General features: G+C 36.5%; 5 protein-coding genes, 1 long non-coding RNA gene and 1 other non-coding gene across 9 annotated transcripts; 6 read left to right on the top strand and 1 right to left on the bottom strand.

Annotated features, from left to right (window-relative positions):
• Positions 1 to 1,284: 1,284 nt before the first annotated feature.
• LOC108842117 (uncharacterized) lies at positions 1,285 to 3,042 on the bottom strand. Its single transcript, XR_001948227.2, has 2 exons — positions 2,718 to 3,042; positions 1,285 to 2,361 (listed from the first exon to the last, which is right to left on the bottom strand). It is a non-coding gene; the product is annotated as an uncharacterized LOC108842117 (long non-coding RNA).
• A 194-nt stretch (positions 3,043 to 3,236) lies between these two features.
• Positions 3,237 to 4,399, top strand: LOC130511404 (protein decapping 5). 3 transcript variants are annotated; one of them, XM_057008407.1, is made up of 3 exons: positions 3,237 to 3,422; positions 3,511 to 3,674; positions 3,992 to 4,399. In XM_057008407.1, the coding sequence occupies exons 2-3, from the start codon at positions 3,582 to 3,584 to the stop codon at positions 4,178 to 4,180; spliced, it is 282 nt and encodes a 93-aa protein (XP_056864387.1). In that variant the 5' UTR covers positions 3,237 to 3,422; positions 3,511 to 3,581; the 3' UTR covers positions 4,181 to 4,399. The 3 variants fall into 3 exon arrangements, 2 of the variants coding, with proteins under 2 accessions (XP_056864387.1, XP_056864359.1); XR_008944909.1 differs by having other exon boundaries at positions 3,237 to 3,674; positions 3,763 to 4,399; XM_057008379.1 differs by having other exon boundaries at positions 3,237 to 3,674.
• A 3,484-nt stretch (positions 4,400 to 7,883) lies between these two features.
• Positions 7,884 to 8,542, top strand: LOC108845267 (peptidyl-prolyl cis-trans isomerase-like). Its single transcript, XM_018618507.2, has one exon. It carries the CDS (start codon positions 7,931 to 7,933, stop codon positions 8,540 to 8,542), a length of 612 nt encoding a protein of 203 aa, XP_018474009.1. The 5' UTR covers positions 7,884 to 7,930.
• Positions 8,543 to 9,784: 1,242 nt separating this feature from the next.
• On the top strand, positions 9,785 to 11,829 carry LOC108805625 (uncharacterized). The gene is made up of 6 exons (XM_018577554.2): positions 9,785 to 9,945; positions 10,114 to 10,256; positions 10,508 to 10,616; positions 10,783 to 10,942; positions 11,036 to 11,199; positions 11,282 to 11,829. Exons 1-6 carry the CDS (start codon positions 9,943 to 9,945, stop codon positions 11,648 to 11,650), a joined length of 948 nt encoding a protein of 315 aa, XP_018433056.1. The 5' UTR covers positions 9,785 to 9,942; the 3' UTR covers positions 11,651 to 11,829.
• Positions 11,830 to 12,221: 392 nt separating this feature from the next.
• Positions 12,222 to 14,760, top strand: LOC108857160 (SUPPRESSOR OF GAMMA RESPONSE 1). The gene is made up of 6 exons (XM_018631141.2): positions 12,222 to 12,408; positions 12,789 to 12,930; positions 13,017 to 13,203; positions 13,294 to 13,799; positions 13,887 to 14,399; positions 14,504 to 14,760. Exons 1-6 carry the CDS (start codon positions 12,401 to 12,403, stop codon positions 14,555 to 14,557), a joined length of 1,410 nt encoding a protein of 469 aa, XP_018486643.1. The 5' UTR covers positions 12,222 to 12,400; the 3' UTR covers positions 14,558 to 14,760.
• A 196-nt stretch (positions 14,761 to 14,956) lies between these two features.
• TRNAL-UAA (transfer RNA leucine (anticodon UAA)) lies at positions 14,957 to 15,039 on the top strand. Its single transcript has one exon. It is a non-coding gene; the product is annotated as a tRNA-Leu (tRNA).
• A 1,393-nt stretch (positions 15,040 to 16,432) lies between these two features.
• Positions 16,433 to 19,803, top strand: LOC108812351 (receptor-like protein 4). Its single transcript, XM_018584599.2, has 9 exons — positions 16,433 to 16,681; positions 16,746 to 17,801; positions 17,871 to 18,021; positions 18,150 to 18,221; positions 18,399 to 18,467; positions 18,695 to 18,763; positions 18,869 to 18,946; positions 19,135 to 19,343; positions 19,444 to 19,803. The coding sequence occupies exons 1-9, from the start codon at positions 16,597 to 16,599 to the stop codon at positions 19,551 to 19,553; spliced, it is 1,899 nt and encodes a 632-aa protein (XP_018440101.1). The 5' UTR covers positions 16,433 to 16,596; the 3' UTR covers positions 19,554 to 19,803.
• The last annotated feature ends 1,773 nt before the right edge of the window (positions 19,804 to 21,576 follow it).

Genomic DNA, 21,576 nt, shown 5'->3' on the forward strand with positions numbered 1-21,576 from the left:
TTGTATGATTTTAAATTAAATACATTCATCTATTATAAAGTAACTATGGATGGAAATGATTTTATATTATTGTCTATGGTTTTAAACAACTTAATAATTAATTTTATATACAAACACTATCAATACTATTAAAACAATAACCCTTTTTCATATCTTCTTAGTTTTACAATAATATTACATGTGATGCCATGGTTCATTTTTAAGTATTTTGTTTATTAAATATTTGCATTTTATCTTTCCAACAACATCAAAAGCAATAAAATGAGGCACATTTCCCAAATATCTTTACAAGAGTAATATAATCGATGACAAAAAAGAGTAATATGATCAAATATTTATAGTTTTTAACTATTTTATATATCAATTTCTCCATCATAGTTTCGTAGAAGCATTCCAATCTCATACGATTGTAATAAATGAACTTTAAATTTTTGATTAAAATATAAAATTATAAAACTATAACAATTTAAATGAAATTGGATTACATATCAGTCATCCAAATGTTTAATATGTTAATCTCGAGTTTTAGCAATTTTTATAGTTGTAACTTGATTTTATAGCTCTTTTTTCTAAACTCACACCGAATTATATATTAGATCACCGAAAATCAACCGGTTTGACCGCGGTTCTAGATCGAATTTAAAAGCACCGATTTAAATGAAAAAATATTTTTAAATAGATAAAATTCTTACAAATTAAAAAAAAATATTTGTTAAGTTATTAGTGAATTTTTCCATCACAAAACATTCCTCGAGTTCAAAGCGTAATCAAAATCTAGTACTTTATTTGTTTTTAACTTCAAAATCTAGTACTTTATTTATTAGAGATAAAAAAAAATTTGTTAATTATATGATTGTGTTCTTAAATTGAGAAATTTCTTAGAATAATCTCTTTTAGTTTGTTTGCTTTTTTTTATCACAAAGTTTGTTTTCAAAAAAATAATTCATAAAGTGCCAAAAACTGAAAAATAGTTTCAAAAATCATTTTCTAATTTAAAAAAAAAAGAATTAAAAAAAATAAAATTAGAAAAAAATCGTCATACCTCTATATATATATATATATGCATATATGCCAAACTTGTTTGTTTGTTTTTGCCTAAGCTTTTTTGGTGTATGCCTAGTTAATAGTTATACTTGACAACCAAATCCTTAAAAGTTTCTTCTAATGACAAGAATCTCAGTTTGATCAACAGTCGGAATCAGGAAGCTAGATGTGCTGTGCTCAGCTTAAAAGACGCAATCATTTACTTATACAGATGGAGTGCGAATAACGTGACAAAAGCAGTGAAATGAAAATGATCCTCGTCGAAGACGATTAACTTCAATGTTTACCAAACTAAGCTTTCTTTTTTTCATCCCTTTTTTCTCTAATCTACAAAGTGATTCATAAAACATAAAGAGGGTTTACATGCTTTAAACGAGACAGCAGGAACCAACAAGATCCGTGAGGGTTTTAACAAGTTTCTCCACCAGTTCTGTCTATAAGACAAGCCCTTCAGTCTCTCTGACATTTCAAAACTGACACGAAGTTCCCAGCCTCTGCCTCAGATCCTGTCCTAAAGTTAAGGCCTTGCGCTTTGTCTCACTAGGCTCCTCGTCTCCAGCACGAACCTCTCTAGTCATCATCTCACCAATTTCAGCCAAACATAAACCATAATCAGTAGAATCGTGCAGAGAACTAAAACAAGGAGACTAGCCTCCGCTCCCTTCTCAACATCTCGCAATCTTCAAAAGGGTCTCGACTTGCTATGTACTTCATCTCCTCTTCAGAGAACGGGATCGACGCCTGTGGCCAATGAATCCACTCAAAGTAAAGATCCTCAAGATTCTCCGGCAAGCAAAGACCGTGATCGATCGGAATCAGCTCCACTTGACCAAACATCCCCACACCATCCAGCTTCTTAACCAGAAGGTTCCGGTTCCCTGAGTGTCTGTCCGTATTCTTCAAGATTCTAATATCAAGAATCCCTATACGGTGCAAAGCTGAAACAGGGAAGCTGGACGTCCCATGCGCGTTATCACTGCTGCGTGTGATCCAGCTCCAACCCCAGTACACAACGAGTCTCAGTTTGGACAAAAACACGCCTAGGCTACATCCCCATCTTGTTAAAATCTCCGGTCAAGGGGCTGCTCTTTAGAAGCGAAACTGCCATTTTGTGTCTGAACAGGACTGTTGTCGAGTTTACGTGACATGAATTGTGGAGATCAAACCAGAGAAGTCACAGCCTCGCTCTAATGCGAAAGTCAGTCCCTTTCTTCTTCCTCCTAAGACAGGTTGCTTAAATCCAAGACCAATGAAACCAAACGAAATCCACAAGACGAGCTTCCATAGTTAAAATCCAGATAACACAACAATCTGCAACTGCAAAATAAAGATATGGAATTGGCTTGAGAAACACACACAAAATCAAAACTTTATGCAGTTAATTAAATAGAGAATCATCTATAGCTAAAACTAAAACTAAGCAAATAGTAAAAGTAACGGAACAAAGTGTTGGTGTGTCTTCTTTTTACAAAAGCATTAATTAATTGCAAAAAAAAAAAAGGAACCGTATAAGAAAACAAACAAAAACAATCTAACATCATCCGAGATTAATCATGCATGATTGCTCTCTTGTTAATGAATCAAAAGAGGGCAAAAAGCATAAACTGATTGAAATCTTTAAGACCTAGAAATCATATCAAATAACAATGAAGAGCAAAAGAGAAGAGACTCACCAAACGAAAATGACACCAACGGAGAGGGAGGGAGGGAGGGAGCTCGAAAACCGAATACAGTAGAGGAGAGATTATGAGAGAATAGCCAACTCGTTCCGAGTCGACTCAGGAAGGTCTCTCGCATGGAAGCTCTTCTTTTCTAGTCTCTTGTTCCTATCTCTTTCTGCTTCATCAGCACTTACTCAGAGACATTTAACCCCCTCTCCACACAGGGGTAAAAAACTAACCATGGTTAATTTGCCTTAAAAGTTCCCGGTGAATTTTTTTTTGTTTTTAAAAAGATTTTCTCAGCTAAGTAATAATTCAAAGCGTCTAGAACGGACGGCTGCGATCCGTCCAAATAATGTTGGCAAGTGAGAAGCGTGCGATGGGAGAACCGGACTTAAGGAAACAGAGGATAATGACGTGTCAGTTAGTTGGATTAGAGCTTTGACGTGGCTGGGTCAAACATCTCAGTTAGTTGAGTTTCCATAAATTGCCCTTATCGACAGAGTATACAATTTTGCTATTCATCTTCTACTAGGATCACATACAAGGTCATGAGTTAGGTCTTGAGTTTTCAGATCGCAGAGGGATAATGGTTCTCCCTCTAATCTACCTATGACATTGTCCTCAGGCCTGCAATCTACCCTTCCATCAGCACCATCTCCTTCCCTTGCTTCAGAGATGGCACCTCCTTTGTTATCGAACAAAGCTCCTATTGCTGTACATTTGCTTCCCTTTTCTCGGTCAACTACTAGAACAGCTCATGAACTATATAGCCATGTATCCCAATTAATCTTCTTGTTGACAGAGATCACATCAGGTAATTAAGCTTCACTGAAGATTTCGATTTCACTGCTATGATTAAAAAGTTCAATAAGGATGAAGTATGGGGGACATCTTGGGAAGAGCACTGATGGTGATGAGGATTCCCCGTTCGTAGATGAAGCTGAGCTGCCTAAGATCGATGCCAAAGTAAGTGAAGTAGAGTGATAATCAAGTTAAACCATTATATTTGCTCCTCCTCTCATGTCTCATATACCATACTTGTTTATTGATGCAGCCTGTTTACAACAAAGATGACTTTTTCTGATACCAAAATGCAAGGCCTAGGTTCTCAGAACTACGGAAACTAGATACTGATGTACAATCTATATCTTTCCATGCTCAAAAAAGCAGACTGGACATAGCTCATAACTAGACTCCCCTCTGGTTTCTGGAGATACTCAATTTTCCAGTATCTTAAGAGAATCCACACTGACTCTTAATACGCTGTAACTCTGTGATTCCAGACATTTGGTGAGTTCTCAAGATTCAGAGAAGGCCGAGGAAGGCGTGATGGTTATGGTCGAAACGGTTATTCACGTGGTGGTTATGGTGGGCGTGGTTATAGCGGCTATAATGGGCGTGGTGGTGGTGCAGGCGGCTATGGATATGGTAGTCCTGGCCAAGGGAGAGGTGTATCAAATCTTACTTCGTAAAAGTGGTGTTAAAAAGGTTCTAAAGGCTCGAGAATTAGATGCGCTCGTCATATGCTCTCGAGTGCTTTTGTGATGTTACAATAAAACAAAAAAAAACTTGATTGTTATGTAATGTTTTTCTTTGTTAACCTCCCACACACTGTGTGGTCTCGAGGTGTACCAATTTGTTTTGAGACTTGGTAATAATATAGTGTTTTTCAGTATTCAATGTAGTTTAGAACTTCTAATAATGCTTATAGTTTTTTGCTATGTCGAACTTACTATGGTGACCATTGACTTTGAGCATAGTACCAGCAGCCTAAATCAAATGGGTCGGTACAAGGGGATGAAAAAGATCATATGCATAGTTCCGAGTTCCAACTAACACCTCTAAAGAACCAAATTAATGAAACATGTGAAAATGGATATATCTGTGTCATTACCATATTGATTTTGAAAGAAAATAATGATATAGCCACTTACATTTAATGCTGACTTTACTTTTGATAAGTTTTTAGAATATGGTAATAACTCATATATCATTATTAATATAATAATAATAATATAATAATAGAAACAGAGATACAGTAATATTTTACTATTTTGAAATATTATTTAATTCTTTTTATTATTATAGAAATAGAGATATAGTAATTTAATTCGCAAATGTTAAAATTCATACAATTTTTGAGTTTTTACATTGTTGCATAGCAACTTAATACAAGGATCAACTAAAAAAGTGAAGGAGACAAAAGATCGAACAACATGATTTAACAATAATAAACCAAAAATAAAGCTGAAGCAACGAGTGAACTTGAGAAGGATTACGGGTAATGGAATGATATGTTTTATCCTAATATTCTAGTTTTATTTTTACTCACAAAGTCGAAAGAATAGTTTAGAAAATATTATTTTATGTTGTGAACTTATATAATGTGGTATTTAAATTTATTCTACTACAACAAAAGAGATATGATAACCAAAACTTTGTAAACGATAGGATGAAACTAATGTAATAATTTTAAAATAAACATTGGTCAAATAATCTTTATATTATCGAAAACTCAATGTTAATGTTGCACTGCCTCCAAAGATTTCAAGCTTTTGAAATTCTTAATTGTTTGTATAATTTTCATAACATAAAGAGATTTGTATATATTTTTGTTATGATATTATGGAATCTTAAATATCACAATAGTAACTGAGTGTAATTTCATAAATTGCACTAAAAACGTTTTTGTGAAAGAAAGAAAAACACGCAAAGGAGAATACTGTTCAAAAATAATATTAATTAAACGGAGGAGATTAAATAACCATGAACATTGATCAATCAAAAACAAAACCAAATAGATTAATTAAAAGAAAGAAAAAGACAATCAGATCGATTGATCACTTACGTCCCACGAGATCTAAACAATATCATAGCCAATATGCTAATGACCAACAGAAATACCACAGTGCCTCCTTCATATACCAATGTATAGGGAAATAGACGTAAGAAATGATATATTTTAGAATTCAGATTATTAAATGTATAAATTTCATTAATGTTTCCTTCTTTATTTTTGTCTAGGCTGGAGATGCAAGACTAGTGAGAGACGTTTGAAGAAGTCATTTTCCCTTTTAGTACGTTTGTTTTATTAAAAAAAACGTTATGTTGGATTCAATTTTTCTTTTGCTGTTGGTTGTGTTTCTTCGTATAGGTCGGCGATGCAAGACCAGTGAACGTGTGAGAGACGTAGTCAGAGTTATGAGTTTACTACATCTATTCATTTTTTGTCAACACATTTAATCGTTTTTAATACTATTTCTTATTGAATGTTTTCCCTTTTAGTCTATCTTAGTAAAAAGAAACATTCAATTGGAATCAATTTCTTTTTGTATGATTTTAAATTGAATACATTCATCTATTATAAAGTAACTATGGATGGATATTTCTATCTATGTTTTCAAACAACTTAATAATTAATTTTATATTCAAAAACTATCATCAATACTATTAAAACATAACCTTATTTTGATATCTTCTTAGTTTTACAATCAATACTATTAAAACAATAACCTTATTTTGATATCTTCTTAGTTTTACAATAATATTACATGTTTATGCCATGTTTCCTTTTTTAAGTATTTTGTTTATTAAATATTTGCATCATATCTTTCCAACAACATCAAAATCATGAAAATGAGGCACCTTTTCCAAATATCTTTACAAGAGTAATATAACCGACGACAAAAAGAGTAATATGATCAAATATTTATAGTTCTTAACTGTTTTATATATCAATTTCTCCATCATAGTTTTGTAGAAACATTCCAATTTCATACAACTGTAATAAATGAACTTGTAAATTTTGGATTAAAATATAAAATTATAAAACTATAACAGTTTAAATGAAATTGGATTACATATCACTCATCCAAATGTCAATATGTTAATCTCGAGTTTTAGCGATTTTTTAGCTCTTTTTCTAAACCCACACCGAATTATATATTAGATCACCCAATCAACTGTTTTGACCGTTGTTCTAGATCGAATTTAAAAGCACCGATTTAAATTAAAAATTATTTTAAATAGATAAAAAATTACAAATTAACAAAATAATAAGTTATTAGTGAATTTTTTCATCACAAAATATTCCTCGATTTCAAAGCGTAGGTCAAAATCTAGTACTTTATTTATTAGAGATAAAAATTTGTTAATTATATGATATTACTTTTCATATGACGCTTTATATGTTTGCACATATATTTAGGTAATTAATACAATACCTACTCTAACCTTTCATAAATGATTAATTTAGTCTAGACCATAATTACGATAGAGATAGAATAAGGGTAAAAGAAGTCAACTTTTGTTATATTTTGTCTAAGAATTTGGAAATGACAAGTATTATAAAACAAGATAAAAATTCTAAAACGTCTTTTATAAAAAAACAGAGGGGGTACATTTTTTGAAAGATAAAGCGAAATTATGTTTGATATTCTCATTTTTTATGCATTTCAAAATGTCTCTTCGACTGATCGACTTAGTTTTTTTTCTTTGCTAAAAGACTGATCGACTTAGTTTTGTACACTTTTACTATTCATCTTCCACTGGGATCACATGTTAGGTCTTGGGTTTTCAGATCGCATAGGGATAACTTGTCCATCGTATGGAATGTTGTCGTATGTGTCAAGTGAACATATCATTTGTATAAACATGAAATGGTAGACGTACGCATCTATACACCTTTAGATGCCATATCACCAGGCATGTTATTGTGCATTTTGCCTCCTAGAATATAAATTTGGGTAGATGAGTTAATTAGCGTCTTTATTTTCTTTTACAGTAAACAACTAGTTGCAAAATCAGTTTTTTTATTTGGTTCATTAATTCAAAAGACTCACCAATAGTTGGGGGACTTCAGCACTGTCGATATCTTAGATGGCAAGAATCATGTCTTTCACAAATTCTTATACAATTTGTTAGGTTTATCAAGATTATTGACAAATGACAATTTTAGAAACACAACTGTTGTGTTGAAAGAGATTAAGGAAGTGAAGTGGATATTGTAAGAGAACTACTAGTAATACGAATGGAAATTTTAAATATTATCAATCCCTAGGGAAATATTGGTGTTTAGGTTTAGCCACGATGGCACAGAATGTAATATTCTGAATAAGTATAAAAGTAATTTTAGTTGTATTGAATAATTAAAAAATCTGGTCTCAGACGAATCCAGTCTCTCCTCGCATCCTAGAAACCCTAAAATATACGATCAATTTCCGATGGCGAAGGCGAATAACCCTATAGTTTTCCTCGACATTGCCGTCAGCTTCACAACTACTGCTCGTATCGTGATAGAGCTCTACGCGGACACAAACCCTAAGACGGCGGAGAACTTCCGGCCTCTCTGCACTGGGGAGAAAGGCGTAGGGGAGTCCGGTATACCACTCCACTACCAGGGATCCATCATCGACAGTATAGTCCCAGGCAAAATCTGGCATGGCGGGGATACCACTCAGGGGAACGGATTGGGAGGCGAATCGATCTACGGCCATCAGTTCCCGGAGGAGGACCCCATCAGGATGCACGACCGTCCAGGTGTCCTCTCTTTGGCCAACCCTGTCGGAAACCCTAACAACTCTAAGTTGCTGAAGCTGTTGCGAGATGCCCAAGTGAAGACGGGGGAGCTGGAGGCCGCAATGGCAAAGCAGACCTTTGCCTATCAAAGTAAATATGTCGGAGACAATGCAATGGGGGAGCTGGCCATGGCACATTGTTCCCGATTACTTAAGCACTCAGCAGCACATGAAATGAAGGAAAAGACCCTGGTCACTCTCAGTAGCTTGTCTTTGTTTTTGCTGTTGGCTGTGTTTCTTCGTTTGTTGTTATTTTAAACTGGATACCATTAAATAGTGCTAAGCCTTGATCGTGAATCTTCCATTCTTGTTAGCTTATTTACATCTTGGGTCGTGAGGCTTCACCTACGTGAGGTCAAATAGCTGCATTCACATATTCATTCCCTTGAACCATATATATGTTAGTTTTTATCTGTTGAACGCTATCTCAGGATCATATCCTCAACTAAACATAAAAGTTAAGGTGCCTTCACAGCCGTCTGGAACTGAACCGAGAACCAAATGGATATTCGAATATATAAAAATATTAATTATATATACATATAATATAACTAAATATATATTTATAGTTTAAAATTTTATTAAAAGCATCCAAAATATTATAAAAAAAAACTAACATATTACAAAGTATCCGAATTACCCGAAGGTATCTAGATATTTATATCCGAAATATCCAAATTAATACGAAATAATAATATCTAATATTTTTATCATAATTATCCTAATAATTTAATATTTTTATCCAAAATATCTGATATTTAACCTGAATTATCCGAATTACCCGAAATAACCGAAAATGAACCGGAACCGAATGAGAATATATTTTATACAAATGGTTTTGCTTGATTAATATTTAGTTATTTATCATTTTATATCTTAACTTTTATGATAAAAATATTACAAGATAACAAAACAATATATAAAAATTATCTTAATTTTTAGAAATCTAAAATATTATTTCATTTGAACAACAAAATATATAAGAATTCTTTTTGTTAGAAATCTAAAATATTATTTCAAGATAACAACAAAATATATAAGAATTATCTTAATGTTTAGAAATCTAATATTATTAATATAAAATTTTGTTTCAATTAAATTGTAATATAAAAATTTATTAAAGATAGTAACGATATTAACCCATCAAACTTGTAATGTGAGAACTCCATTGCGAAAAATCATACGGTTTATTCGCTAATAATAGTATAGATAGATAGATGCAATGAAAATAATTATTTTATAAATATAATTGTCGATAATATTGATGAGAATAACTCATACGGTTTATATATGTTTTGATAACTTAAACAGTAAGAATAGTTTTTTTTTTGTTAGTAGATTTTTAGGATGATCATCTTCATAATAGTATAGGTTTTGGTCAAAGTTTCAAAATTGATTTGGAATATGGTTTGAGTTGGATATGATCGGTTCAACCAAATAAAAACACATCCTGAACCGATGCAGAATAACTCGGTGTGTAAACAACACCGAAAACGGCAACGTATTGGAGAGGTAAAATAAGATTTCGCTGTATGCGAAAAACAAAAACATTAGAGCTCTTCAATAAACAACAAACTCATAGCCAAGGCAGAGCCAAAGAGATTTTGCGATTGAAAGAACGATTTGATCAATCTCGATAGAAGAAGAAGAAGAGGAAGATGGTACGTGGTGTTTGTTTTCTCAATCGATCCTTATAATAACTGCTCTTTATTTTCATCGATTGATTTCTTCTTCTGTGGTAAATTGGGGATATCGTGTTCTGTTGATTGGAATTGATCTCCAAAGCCCTAAGATTGATTTTTTTTTGTTTTGTTTTGTTTTGTTTGCAGTCGACTCTTTCAGCTGCCAGGGCAGATAACTTTTACTACCCACCAGAATGGACACCGGATCAAGGTTCCTTGAACAAGTTTCAAGGACAGCATCCTCTCAGAGAGAGGGCGAGGAAACTAGGCGAGGGGATTTTGATCATAAGGTACTAATAATCAAATCAAATACTATGTTATTAGTTCATTCCTGCTACTTCCCTAATAAAGAATGATGGTCAAAAGTTTGAGACAGTGTGTATTAGGCTTGAGTTGTTGGCAAATGTGTTTTTCCCTGCTACTGTACATTGTGTTGATCGATCAGAATCTTTGCTTCTTTTTTTGTGTGTTGAATTGGCAGGAGGGTACTCTTTACTTTGGTTGAAATTTTTTCATATGTGTTCTTGCTTTTTTTTTTCAGGTTCGAGATGCCCTATAATATATGGTGTGGTGGCTGCAATTCTATGATTGCCAAGGGTGTTCGATTCAATGCTGAGAAGAAGCAAGTTGGGAACTATTATTCTACAAAGGTATGAATTGAGACACTCTTTTTTCTTTTCTCTACAATTACTTAAATTTATGTATCTCCTCCTGCTCTGTAAAACCTTTGATTACACAAGTACATGTGTGCACAGTATATTCTCTTTCTGCTTGCTATGGAACACTGGCTGAGTTTATATATTATATTATGGTCAGATATGGAGCTTTGCGATGAAAGCACCATGTTGCAAACAAGAGATAGTCATTCAGACAGATCCTCAGAACTGCGAGTATGTAATTACTAGTGGTGCTCAGAAGAAGGTTGAGGAATATGACGTAGAAGACGCTGAAACCATGGAGCTCACTGCTGAAGAAGGTTGGTTTCTACCTCTATAGGTCTCTCAATAGATGTTTTTGGCTTTTCATCCTTTTTATTTGTTTCTTGATATGGTTTCGTAATCTTGTGCAGAGAAGGGAAAGCTTGCAGACCCGTTTTATCGTTTAGAGCACCAGGAAGTTGATTTGCAGAAGAAGAAAGCAGCAGAACCGCTTTTGGTCCGTCTCCAGCGAGTCTCAGATGCAAGACATGCAGATGACTACTCCCTAAACAAAGCTCTACGTGCACAAATTAGGGTAATCTACAAATTTTGCAATTATTCACTGCTTGCAGTCTCCTATGTTGATTCCTCCTTTCTAACTTTTACTCCTTCTCCAGGGTCACAGGAAACGTGTAGCTGAAGAAGAGGCTGCTTCAAGGAAACTAGGGTTGGGGATAAGACTTCTTCCGAAGAGCGAAGAAGATGTTGCAGCTGCATCAAACGTGAAGTTCAGGACCAAGTTTGATAAGAATCGAAAGGATAAACGAGCTCTGATTCATTCATCTTCCATATTTCCAGAGTCATCTTACTCGATGTCATCATCATCAAGCAAGAAAAGACTGGAGCTAGAAGCAAAGAGAAGGAAAATATGTGCAGCGTCGGCGTCTAGTCTGTTGAGCGGGGGATTCAAAGCTTCATCATTGTCTAAAAACCCATCATCAGCAAGCAAGTCCAAAAGTTCAATAGTTTCTGTAAGGAAGATGTAGTTTTGAAACTCCTTAAGAAGTTATAAGGAAAAGAAAAGTCGACTCATTACAATAGTGGCCATCTTTTACGTGTGGAAAGTTGAATTTGATCCTGGCTTTGGTATACTGTTATTTTCTATGTTCAAGCTCCGAACGTCCCAAATGTTAACTTTGGGTAGATAAAGTATATTTTTGGTATCTCTTAAACTTTTATATTATTCATTTAGTGAAATCTGACAATGCAAAGTTTCGTAGTACTGATGAATGCATCAACTCCACTAATAACAAATAGTTTTGTTTATAAAGCTGATGAAAAATGTGAAAAGCAAATGGAAAGCTGAATGCTTTTGTTTGTCCACCACCACCTTGTGTCGATAATAAAGGACATTAATGAAATTTAAACATGTATTAACCCCATCATCATTACTCACACCTGCCACTTAAAATAGATCACCTTGTTAGAAGGTATCCCAACCGTTGATCTATACAATAGAAGTCAACTCAAAGTCGTCGTCGCCTCTCTCTCTCTCAATATATCTCCCCCCCCCCACTTGCCAGTTATTTACGGGATTTTATTTTCTTAAAAATCTAAATTGTTTCCCTCTTCGCAAACAAAAAAAAGAAAAGAAAAAGCAAACAGTATTAAACCGGAGTCGAGATATCGATATTCGAGGAAACTTCAAAGTGGGACACAAATATCAAACTTCAAACTTCCCAAGAGATTTGTCTAGGGTTCTTCTTCTCTGCTTTTCTCATCATCGAGCTTCACTCATGGCTGGGTAAGCACTTCTTTCTTCTATCTCTCCCTGATACTCATCTAGGTCATCCAGTTTTGAGTTTGCCTGATTACTGTCAATTTCAATCGAAAAAAAAAATTCGAAACTTTTGATTCCGCTTTTAGTGAGTCAATAGAGCCCTGTTGATTTTAATTTTCTGCTGATGTATAAGTTTAGCGCGTAAGAGCTGCGTTGTATAGAAAACATTACTTTATATTTTTTTACAGCTAATAAGTATTCACAATATGTCACATGTATCCCAAAATCTAGGTCTTTGATCCTTTTTCATTAGAGCCTATGTCTGTTTTGTTTGGTAACATCTTTTTTCCATAGTTGTGGCTATGAACTTACTGTCTTCACCAAATTGATACTCTTTCTTGCAGACGATCGTGGCTGGTTGATAGTAACCGCATTGCAACCAAAATCAAGAGTGCATCTGGTCAGCATGACCCTCACCAAGTGGTGTGGAACAGCAATCCTACAAAACACTGTCCCAACTGTCATCACGTCATCGACAACAACGATGTACGCTTTGCTCTTTTTACCTTCTTTTTTTTCCATGTCCATTCTCCTGATATATTCTCAGCACAAGTTTTGTTACATTTTTCCAGGAAGTTGATGACTGGCCAGGCTTGCCACGAGGTGTCAAATTCGATCCTTCTGATCCAGAGATCATCTGGCATTTGCTTGCAAAATCTGGTTTGTTGGGTTTAAGCTCCCACCCTTTCATCGATGAGTTCATCCCAACCGTCAATCAAGATGATGGTATCTGTTACACACATCCTAAGAACTTACCAGGTTAGCCTTTTTTTTGTTTCTAGTCATCAAACGAGTCCTGCCAAGTTTTATCTTTAAGTACTTATAATCAAAATTTGAAAATATTTCTAGGCGTTAAGCAAGATGGGACTGTGTCCCACTTCTTCCACAGAGCAATCAAAGCTTACAGCACGGGAACTCGAAAGCGTAGGAAGATTCACGACGATGATTTCGGGGATGTGCGCTGGCACAAGACTGGAAGAACTAAACCGGTTGTGTTGGACGGTGTTCAGAGAGGCTGCAAGAAGATAATGGTTCTCTACGGTGGGAAAGCCGTGAAAACGAACTGGGTGATGCACCAGTACCATTTGGGGACAGACGAAGATGAGAAAGATGGCGACTACGTTGTTTCCAAGATATTCTACCAGCAGCCACAGCAGATACTCAAGCAAGGTGGTGGTGATAAAGGTGAGCAGGATGTCTCTGATGATATCTTTGCTGCAACAACAACCACTCCTAAATCGGATCCTCTCACTCCCAAACTGTTTACACCGGAGCCTCAACAAGCTGTTCGACTTTGCTCTGATTCTCACTTCCCAGATGACTATGTAGCTGCCCCTGAGGTTTCTCTTGCTGAGGTAAAAGTTTCTTATTCTGCTGCTTTCTTTTGATAAACTCATGTGCTTGTGGTTTGACACTTGTTCATTTGTTTCCCGGTAACGAAGATATCAGAGGCAGTGTATATGGAAGATGAGGTTCAGGGAGTTCAACGTAACCATGAAAGAACAAGCTCAGAGGATGAGCCTGGACCTGAGACCTGGATTGAAAACCGAGATAATGAAATAATGGTGTATGATGAAGAAGAGAAAGAGAATGGTAAGGAAGATGGAAACGAGCAAGAAGACAGAGAGAAAGATGAAAATGAAAACCAAGCTGCTGCTGAGGAAGATGGAAACGACCAAGATCCGAATTGGTTCGACAGTGGTGGATCTCAGTTTATATTGGACTCGCAACAGCTTGTGGAACACTTGTCTCTTTGCGATGATCTCCTGCAGGTGGGGTCACAGGACGCAAACAATGGAGGAGGGTCAAGGAACAAGCAGCCATGTTTTGGTGATTACGCACACTTGGGAGGATCAGAAGACTTCAAAAGGGATCTGGAGGATTGTCAGAAACTCGTTCTTGACCCCTCCAACATAGATCTTGATACTCCACCCGAGTTTCGTCTGAGCCAGCTGGTAAAACCTAAATATCCCTTTGGTTTGTTAAAACCTTTTTTGATGCAATCATGTACAGAAAAAAAAGAAGCTAAATGAGTGTTGTTTTTGTTATGTGTGTTCAGGAATTTGGATCACAGGAGAGCTTTCTCGCTTGGGGCACTGGAAAGACTGACTGACAAAACAGGACTCCCACGAGATCCAAGACTATGTGAACTCACTGATAATTTTTTGGTTGGCAAAACGGTGCCACGTTGATGTATGATATTTTCTCTATGCGCCTCAAATGCTTGCTTTCAAACTGTTTTTTTTTCTCGGATTTAGAACAACTACTTTGGAACGTTTATCAATGATGTCCTTATGTAAATTGGTGCTTTTGAGAGTTTCATGAGTCTGCTAGACTGATCAATCATGGCTACTAGAGACTATTGCATCGGTGAATGTTTTCACAAGCTTTCCCCCTTGAGCCAATTGCTATAGCAAAACAGGTTTCTCCTAGTTTTCTTTTGTTTTTGTTGTTCTTAACAAAATATTTCTATAAAGGTTAATAAATAAACGGTATGTGAAAATATCAATCAGCAGGTTTGCCCGAGTGGTTAAGGGGGAAGACTTAAGTTCTTCTGCACATAAGTGCGCGTGGGTTCGAACCCCACAGCCTGCATATTTATTTTTGAATTAGGTGCTTCTTCATTTTCAGCTTTCTTTCTTGTTTCCAGCATCTTTTATTTTGCTTTATCTCTGCTTTGAGCACCATATTTATTTTTGTTGTTTCAATACGTTGAGATTTGGTTGACATCAGTGTCGGGAAAAAAACTCGTTGGATCGAACTCTAGAGCCGTACGTGTAAAATCAGTGGACTAGGCTTTTTAAAGCCCATTGAATCTGGCAACATAAGTCAATTGCAATCTTAGAGAAAACTGGGAGTTGGTGAGTTATTAGACCGGGTTTTTGTCTATTCTCTTATTTTGTAGTAGTACGGTGAAGGAAACGACAAGGAGATGGAGTCACGGATTCAGAGTTCAGAGAATTTAATAATACACCGAGCGCGTTTGTCCTCTGAAGCTGACACGGTTACTCTTCAAACCACTAACCACGTTACTCCTTTCCTCTTCCAAAATTTCATTGTAAAATCATATACTTAGTAATCAAGCAATTGATTAAAATATAACGGAACTGATTACAACAAAGTGGGCACCATGTTCACAAAATTCTACTTAGTTATCTATCTCTCCATCAGAAAGAAAATATATGAGAGTTTAATTTGTTACTAATTAAATTTCGTTAAGACTTGGTCACCAAATAAAACACAAGATTCAGAACTAATCTGGCGTGTTCTGAAATTAAAAAAGGTAATATTTGGTCGGGGTTTAGTAGTAGATTGACGGTGAATTTTAGGTGGTGATGGTGAATATTTGTCTGGTAGTGCATGGTGTCCACGTCATGGTAACAGGTAGAAGTTGATTCATTCACCGCCGTAACTCTTTTTTTTTTATCTATTAGCTTTTCCCGCGAGTCACTCCCTCATTCATTATCTATCTACTCCTGTTCTGTGTGTACTTCCATTCCGAAAAATAATTTAATTTTATATCGTATAATAAGAAACAAAAAGGAAAATAATGGAGTAAAATAGTACATGATTGAAATTCCCTATTAATATTTTAACATTTTTAGTTATGTAACTAATAATTTTTTGAGATAATAATTTTTGGTGAAGAAAAATTAAAATATTTAGTAATCAAAATAAGTATAAATAATACTGAAAGTTCAAGGAATATTTTTTTTTGCAATAAGAAAACAATATTAAAATGAAATTCTTTATAAAATAAATAAAGTATTATTCAATTGCATTATTACAATGAGCAAAAAAAAAAACTAATCGGTAATCAGGTTTATTCAAACAAAGTTAGTCTAAAACCGAATATTAAACCCTTTCTCGAAAAAACGAATATAGAAAAGAGAAAATAATAAAAAAGCGACGCCTAAATATAGGGGGAAAAGTGAAACTAATAAAGTCAGCAACAAGTGTTGTAAATGTCTTTAAATGACCGAACTCTCAACTCAGTCCACCCGCTAATCTCGCCTTTCAATCTTTCATCATCTCTTTTGTTTATGTTCTTTTTGTATTGTATGTAGCAAGCTGTCTCTCACAGTGCCCATACATGCTTCTTCCCCCTCCTTTACTCTCTCCATTACTCCTTCACTAATCCAAATTCCAACAATGCCCTTATCTCCCTCCTCCTCCTTCTTCCTCTCTCTCTCCTCCCTCTTCCTGATCCTTCCCCTCTCTCTCTCCTCTCCATTCAGTAAGTTCCTCCCTCTCTCTCTCTCTCCGTCTTAGATCTGATAACAATCTTTCTTGTTTTGCAGATACTTCTTTCTTCATTGACTGTGGAAGCCCCGAGCCTTCCACCGACGCCTTCAACCGCACATGGCTCCCCGACCAATTCTACTCCGGCGGATCCACCTCCGTCGTCTCCGAGCCTCTCCTCTTCCACCACGTCGCCGAGAAAACCGTCCGCTACTTCCCCCTCTCCTCCGGCAAGAAAAACTGCTACCTCCTCCCCCTCCCCTCCCCCGGCCGCTACTACATCAGAACCTTCACCGTCTACGACAACTACGACGGCAAATCACACTCCCCCTCCTTCGACGTCTCCGTCGAAGGCACCCTCGTCTTCTCCTGGCGATCCCCCTGGCCCGAGCCCTTCCTCCGCGACGGCTCCTACTCCGATCTCTTCGCCTTCGTCTCCGACGGCGAGCTCGATCTCTGCTTCTACAGCATCGCCACCGATCCTCCCGTCGTTGGCTCCCTCGAGGTCCTCCAAGTGGATCCCTCCTCCTACGACGCCGACGGGACTGGTAAAGACGTTCTGTTGGTTAACTACGGGAGGCTCACCTGCGGTTCCGACCAGTGGGGGCCTGGTTTCACCAACGACACAGATAGTTTCGGTCGGTCGTGGCAGTCAGACGAGGATTTCCGCTCCGAGGAGACGAAACCGGTTGCGAGGTCGTTGTCCACGGTGGAGAAGATCAAGGGAGGAGTTGATCAGGCTCCTAATTATTTCCCGGTTAAGCTGTACCAGACGGCGGTTACGGTTTCCGGAGGTGGACCGCTGGTTTACGAGCTGGAGGTTGATGCCAAGCTTGATTACTTGCTGTGGTTCCATTTCTCGGAGATTGATTCGACGGTGAAGAAAGGTGGTGAGAGGGTGTTTGATCTTGTGGTGAACGATGACAAAGTGAGGAGGGTTGATGTGTTCAAGGAGGTCGGAGGTTTCGCGGCTTATAGTTTGAATTATACGGTTAAGAATCTGAGTAGTACTACTTTGACGGTCAAGCTCTCGCCTATTGCTGGAGCACCGATTATTAGCGGGCTAGAGACTTACGCCATTGTTCCTGCTGATATGGCTACGGTGCCTGAACAGAGTAAGGGACACTTGATTTTTTACATTTCTATCATGTTTTCAGCTAAAATGTTGTTTTTTTTTTCTGCAGTGGCTGCTATGAAAGCGTTGAAGGATTCATTGCGTGTTCCTGATAGGATGGGTTGGAATGGTGATCCTTGTGCTCCTACTAGCTGGGACGCTTGGGAAGGAGTCCAATGCCGGCCTAACCCACAAGGATCTGCTCTTGTTATATTCCAAATGTGAGTGTCATTTAGTAATTTAGAGATTGCTTGTCTTATTCATTGTCACATTATGTGTGATTAGCCGGGAGACAAAGAACTTACTTGATGTCTTATATCATTTGTTTTTTTTTTCTGACATGTTTCAGAGACCTTGGAAGCCAAGGCTTAAAAGGATTCATCAGTGAACAGATTAGCCTCCTGACAGATTTGAATAGCCTGTAAGTATCAGCTATTAACTTGGTTTATCTATCTCAGAGTTCATAGCTCGTTAATCATTATTAATGCAGTTGGATCCATGCTGACTATCATGTGTATGAATAGTGGTTGATATATGAAATTTCACTCTATTATCTATCTCGTAATTTAGAAATATTCCTTTTTTGTTATGATTGCAGGAACTTGAGTTCAAATTCCTTAACTGGTCCACTACCTTCAGGTCTTGGTCATAAATCCCTTGCGAGTCTGTAAGTTTAACACACCTCAGTTCATGATTAGTTTGCCAAATTTTATCGTTGATGGGAGACCCTTTCTATTTTTTGCTACTGCCTCAAATTGTAGGTAGTTTCTGATAAATGTTATGCGTTTAAGATGACAATAAAACAGCGATATTGTACTGGGAGAATGCCATTGACACAGTTTTTTTGGCTCTGTATATTTGTGCTCATTTGTTTGCATATTGTGGGGGTTGCAGTGACTTGTCAAACAATCAGCTCACTGGACCTATACCTGAAAGTTTGTCCACTTCAAGCTTAAAGCTCGTGTAAGAAGCTGTTTATTGAATTTAACAAGGCTTTAGTGACAACCAAAATATATTTGACGTTAAATAAAAAACTCCGAATGATTTTATCTTATGATGTGTTGTTAGGCTTTTGAATGGCAACGAGTTGCAAGGAAAGGTACCTGAGGAGGTTTATTCAGTTGGTGTTCATGGTGGAATTATCGAGTAAGTTAATTTTTAAAGTCTCCACATATCTAATAGTCGTCTCTTTTTGTTCTGTTTATGGCAACTTTAATCTTTTCTTTTTATTAATTGCTTTCTTTGTTCAAAAAAAAAAAATAATAATTGCTTTCTTCTTTAATCTATTAGCTCACAATCATGACTGAACTGAAAAAGGGTCCAATTTCTTGCAGTCTCTCTGGAAACAAAGGACTATGTGGGGTTCCCTCTCTTCCCTCGTGTCCACTGTTATGGGAGAATGGCCACTTATCCAAAGGAGGTAAAATAGCCATAGCCGTATCTTGTGTGGTGGTGTTGGTTCTGGTACTCTTGGTCATTTACTTGTGCTGCATCTGGAGAGGAAGACATGATTACGACTTTGCACCTCCTACCGATCTAACATGTGAGTGAAAAAAAAGTCCTCATAATTTGAACAACATCAAAAAGACATTCGTGAATCTTGATCTCACTCTCTCTCTCTCCTCTTTGTATGTGTTGTGCAGCGCTTGCAGCAAAGAGAAACAGATACCAGAGGCAGAAGTCGCTAATGCTACTGGAAATGGAGAGTCAACATGCTAAAGGAATGCCTACACTTCCTTTAAATTCGCAATAGCCGAGAAAGAGAGGTTTGATTTGGACAGGGAGCAAGGAGATGAGATTGAGTATTAGAGGTTTTTCTGTGTAATTAGTATACAAAGCATTACTCCTCAAGAAAACGACAAATAAACATTGAAGAAGGGGGCATTGCATGAAGAGTAAGTAAGATCTTGCTTCACTGTAATTTCATTTTTGGGGTTTTCTTAGAAATGATATGTATGGTAAATTATTATTAATTGACAACAAAAACATTCTTACTTACGCCAGTTACGCCCTTCCCTGTGTTTTTGTGTATGTACCATACTCGACATTGTTTGTTCCTGTCTTTTTTTTTGTTTCAGATCAATGGATATCACGCCATATATGGATTAACATAATTTCTCTTTACAATGTAAAATCTAACTGGTAGTTTTCTTTTCATGGGTCAGAGCCGAACCGATATGTAAAAGTACAAATTAAAACAGTGAAACATGAGATGACACTTCCCTGGTTGTAAAGACTAGCTAATGATATCATCCCTCAAATATATTTTGTTTCCTATTAGCCTTTCAACTTTTATACTCCCAACAAAAGCGCCATGAATCTTCTGCTCAGAACTCTCTTTTTCTTTACTACATTATATTTTCTATCAAATCATAGAGTGAAGTTTTCCTCATTGCAACTTCTAGGCGATTATTGCTTTTTATGCTGTTATTGAAGCTAGAGACTCAGTTGCAGTAGCGGCAAAAAGATTATCTTTGTTCTTTTGCGGTTTTCCGTTTATGTTTTCTTTAATTGAAAGAGTAACCCATTTCCCGAACTCTTGAAGGTGAGAATCTTAGTACTGACCGCTTCATTTTCCCTAAAAACTGTAATCCTTCATCTGATTCTCCTCGCACCACCAAATCACTTCATTTGGGTAATCTGTATTGACCTAACGGTTCTAGCAGAAGCAGTGTTTCAGAGCGAGGTGAAGAAGCTGCAGCAAGAGCAGTTTAAGCCAAGAGAACAGGTGACTTTGGAGCCGTTTGAGCGTGACCATGCATGTGTTGTGGGCGGTTACCGCATGCCAAAGAAACAAAAGGCTGCAGCTGCATAGAAAGATACTTGGTGTGTATGGACCGACCATCCAAGTCAGAAGCTCAGTAAAACTGTGGACCAGTGTGGTTTGGATTCATGTTTGTTGTTTTAAAGTAAAAGATGGATATATGTTTCTATGTCTAGTGTTTTGGGTATTCATCATTTGATAAAGAAGCACTTATGTTGGGTGTATTTTATCTACTTGGCTATAGAGCTGAATGAAATAGTAGCCCCTCCCCCCCCCCCCCCAATGTCTATTCCATATCCAAGAATATAACTCTACACAATCCGTAACACTTGGAAGACGATGACCAAGGTCCAAGGTTAAGACTCAAATAACTCTATTTTCAGTACCCATAAAAAACTAGGGCTAACCTAGATTACCCAAGGAACTAGCTTACTCTTGTTAGTAGTCATAGCTGGATCTAGGCAAAATCCAATAGAACATTAGCTCTGGTCTCCAGAATTTTAAAGGTTCTTTACATATGCTTAGGCCTTCAAATTACCAAAAAAAAAATATTAAAATTTCTAAAGAAATATTTATAATTCCAAAATCTCAGATCCAGCTTTGTTAGTAGTTTAGTATCTTAAAAAAACTGGTTACAATTAGAATCGATATGGACGACAAGAATTGATACCCTCTAAGTTCAGCAGATTATTTTCCATATGTTGAACATATCTATAGAGTTGTGCCGGAGCCAAAACCCCTTCTTTAAACCAAATATGTCAATGAACATTGAACATATTCCGTGATTTTTGAAGATGATAGATTCCTTGCATCACAAGCGATTTGGTGGAAGAGAGCATGCTAATGGGATGACTTGAATATTCTATCAAAAGAACTGTATAAGTTGAAATTTATAAACATCAATTTGCCAGGATAGCTTATCCTAAATTATTAAAAATACTGAGTTCAAGGTTATGCACTCCAAATCAGCCGGAAAAACAAATTAAGAAAGCTTGGCTTATGGGTTTTGGAT

This window comes from Raphanus sativus, chromosome 1 (genome assembly GCF_000801105.2).
Source record: "Raphanus sativus cultivar WK10039 chromosome 1, ASM80110v3, whole genome shotgun sequence".
Lineage (NCBI taxonomy): Eukaryota > Viridiplantae > Streptophyta > Magnoliopsida > Brassicales > Brassicaceae > Raphanus > Raphanus sativus.

Coding starts and splice junctions, on each gene's coding strand:
- LOC130511404 (XM_057008379.1), top strand. CDS start 3,582: ATGAAGTATGGGGGACATCTTGGGAAGAGCACTGATGGTGATGAGGAT. Junction 3,675..3,991: donor TGCCTAAGATCGATGCCAAA/GTAAGTGAAGTA, acceptor CTGTGATTCCAG/ACATTTGGTGAGTTCTCAAG.
- LOC108857160 (XM_018631141.2), top strand. Junction 12,931..13,016: donor ACGTCATCGACAACAACGAT/GTACGCTTTGCT, acceptor ACATTTTTCCAG/GAAGTTGATGACTGGCCAGG. Junction 13,800..13,886: donor CTGAGGTTTCTCTTGCTGAG/GTAAAAGTTTCT, acceptor CCGGTAACGAAG/ATATCAGAGGCAGTGTATAT.
- LOC108845267 (XM_018618507.2), top strand. CDS start 7,931: ATGGCGAAGGCGAATAACCCTATAGTTTTCCTCGACATTGCCGTCAGC.
- LOC108812351 (XM_018584599.2), top strand. CDS start 16,597: ATGCCCTTATCTCCCTCCTCCTCCTTCTTCCTCTCTCTCTCCTCCCTC. Junction 18,222..18,398: donor CTGACAGATTTGAATAGCCT/GTAAGTATCAGC, acceptor TTATGATTGCAG/GAACTTGAGTTCAAATTCCT. Junction 18,764..18,868: donor ACTTCAAGCTTAAAGCTCGT/GTAAGAAGCTGT, acceptor ATGTGTTGTTAG/GCTTTTGAATGGCAACGAGT.
- LOC108805625 (XM_018577554.2), top strand. Junction 10,617..10,782: donor GGAACTATTATTCTACAAAG/GTATGAATTGAG, acceptor TATTATGGTCAG/ATATGGAGCTTTGCGATGAA. Junction 11,200..11,281: donor CTCTACGTGCACAAATTAGG/GTAATCTACAAA, acceptor CTCCTTCTCCAG/GGTCACAGGAAACGTGTAGC.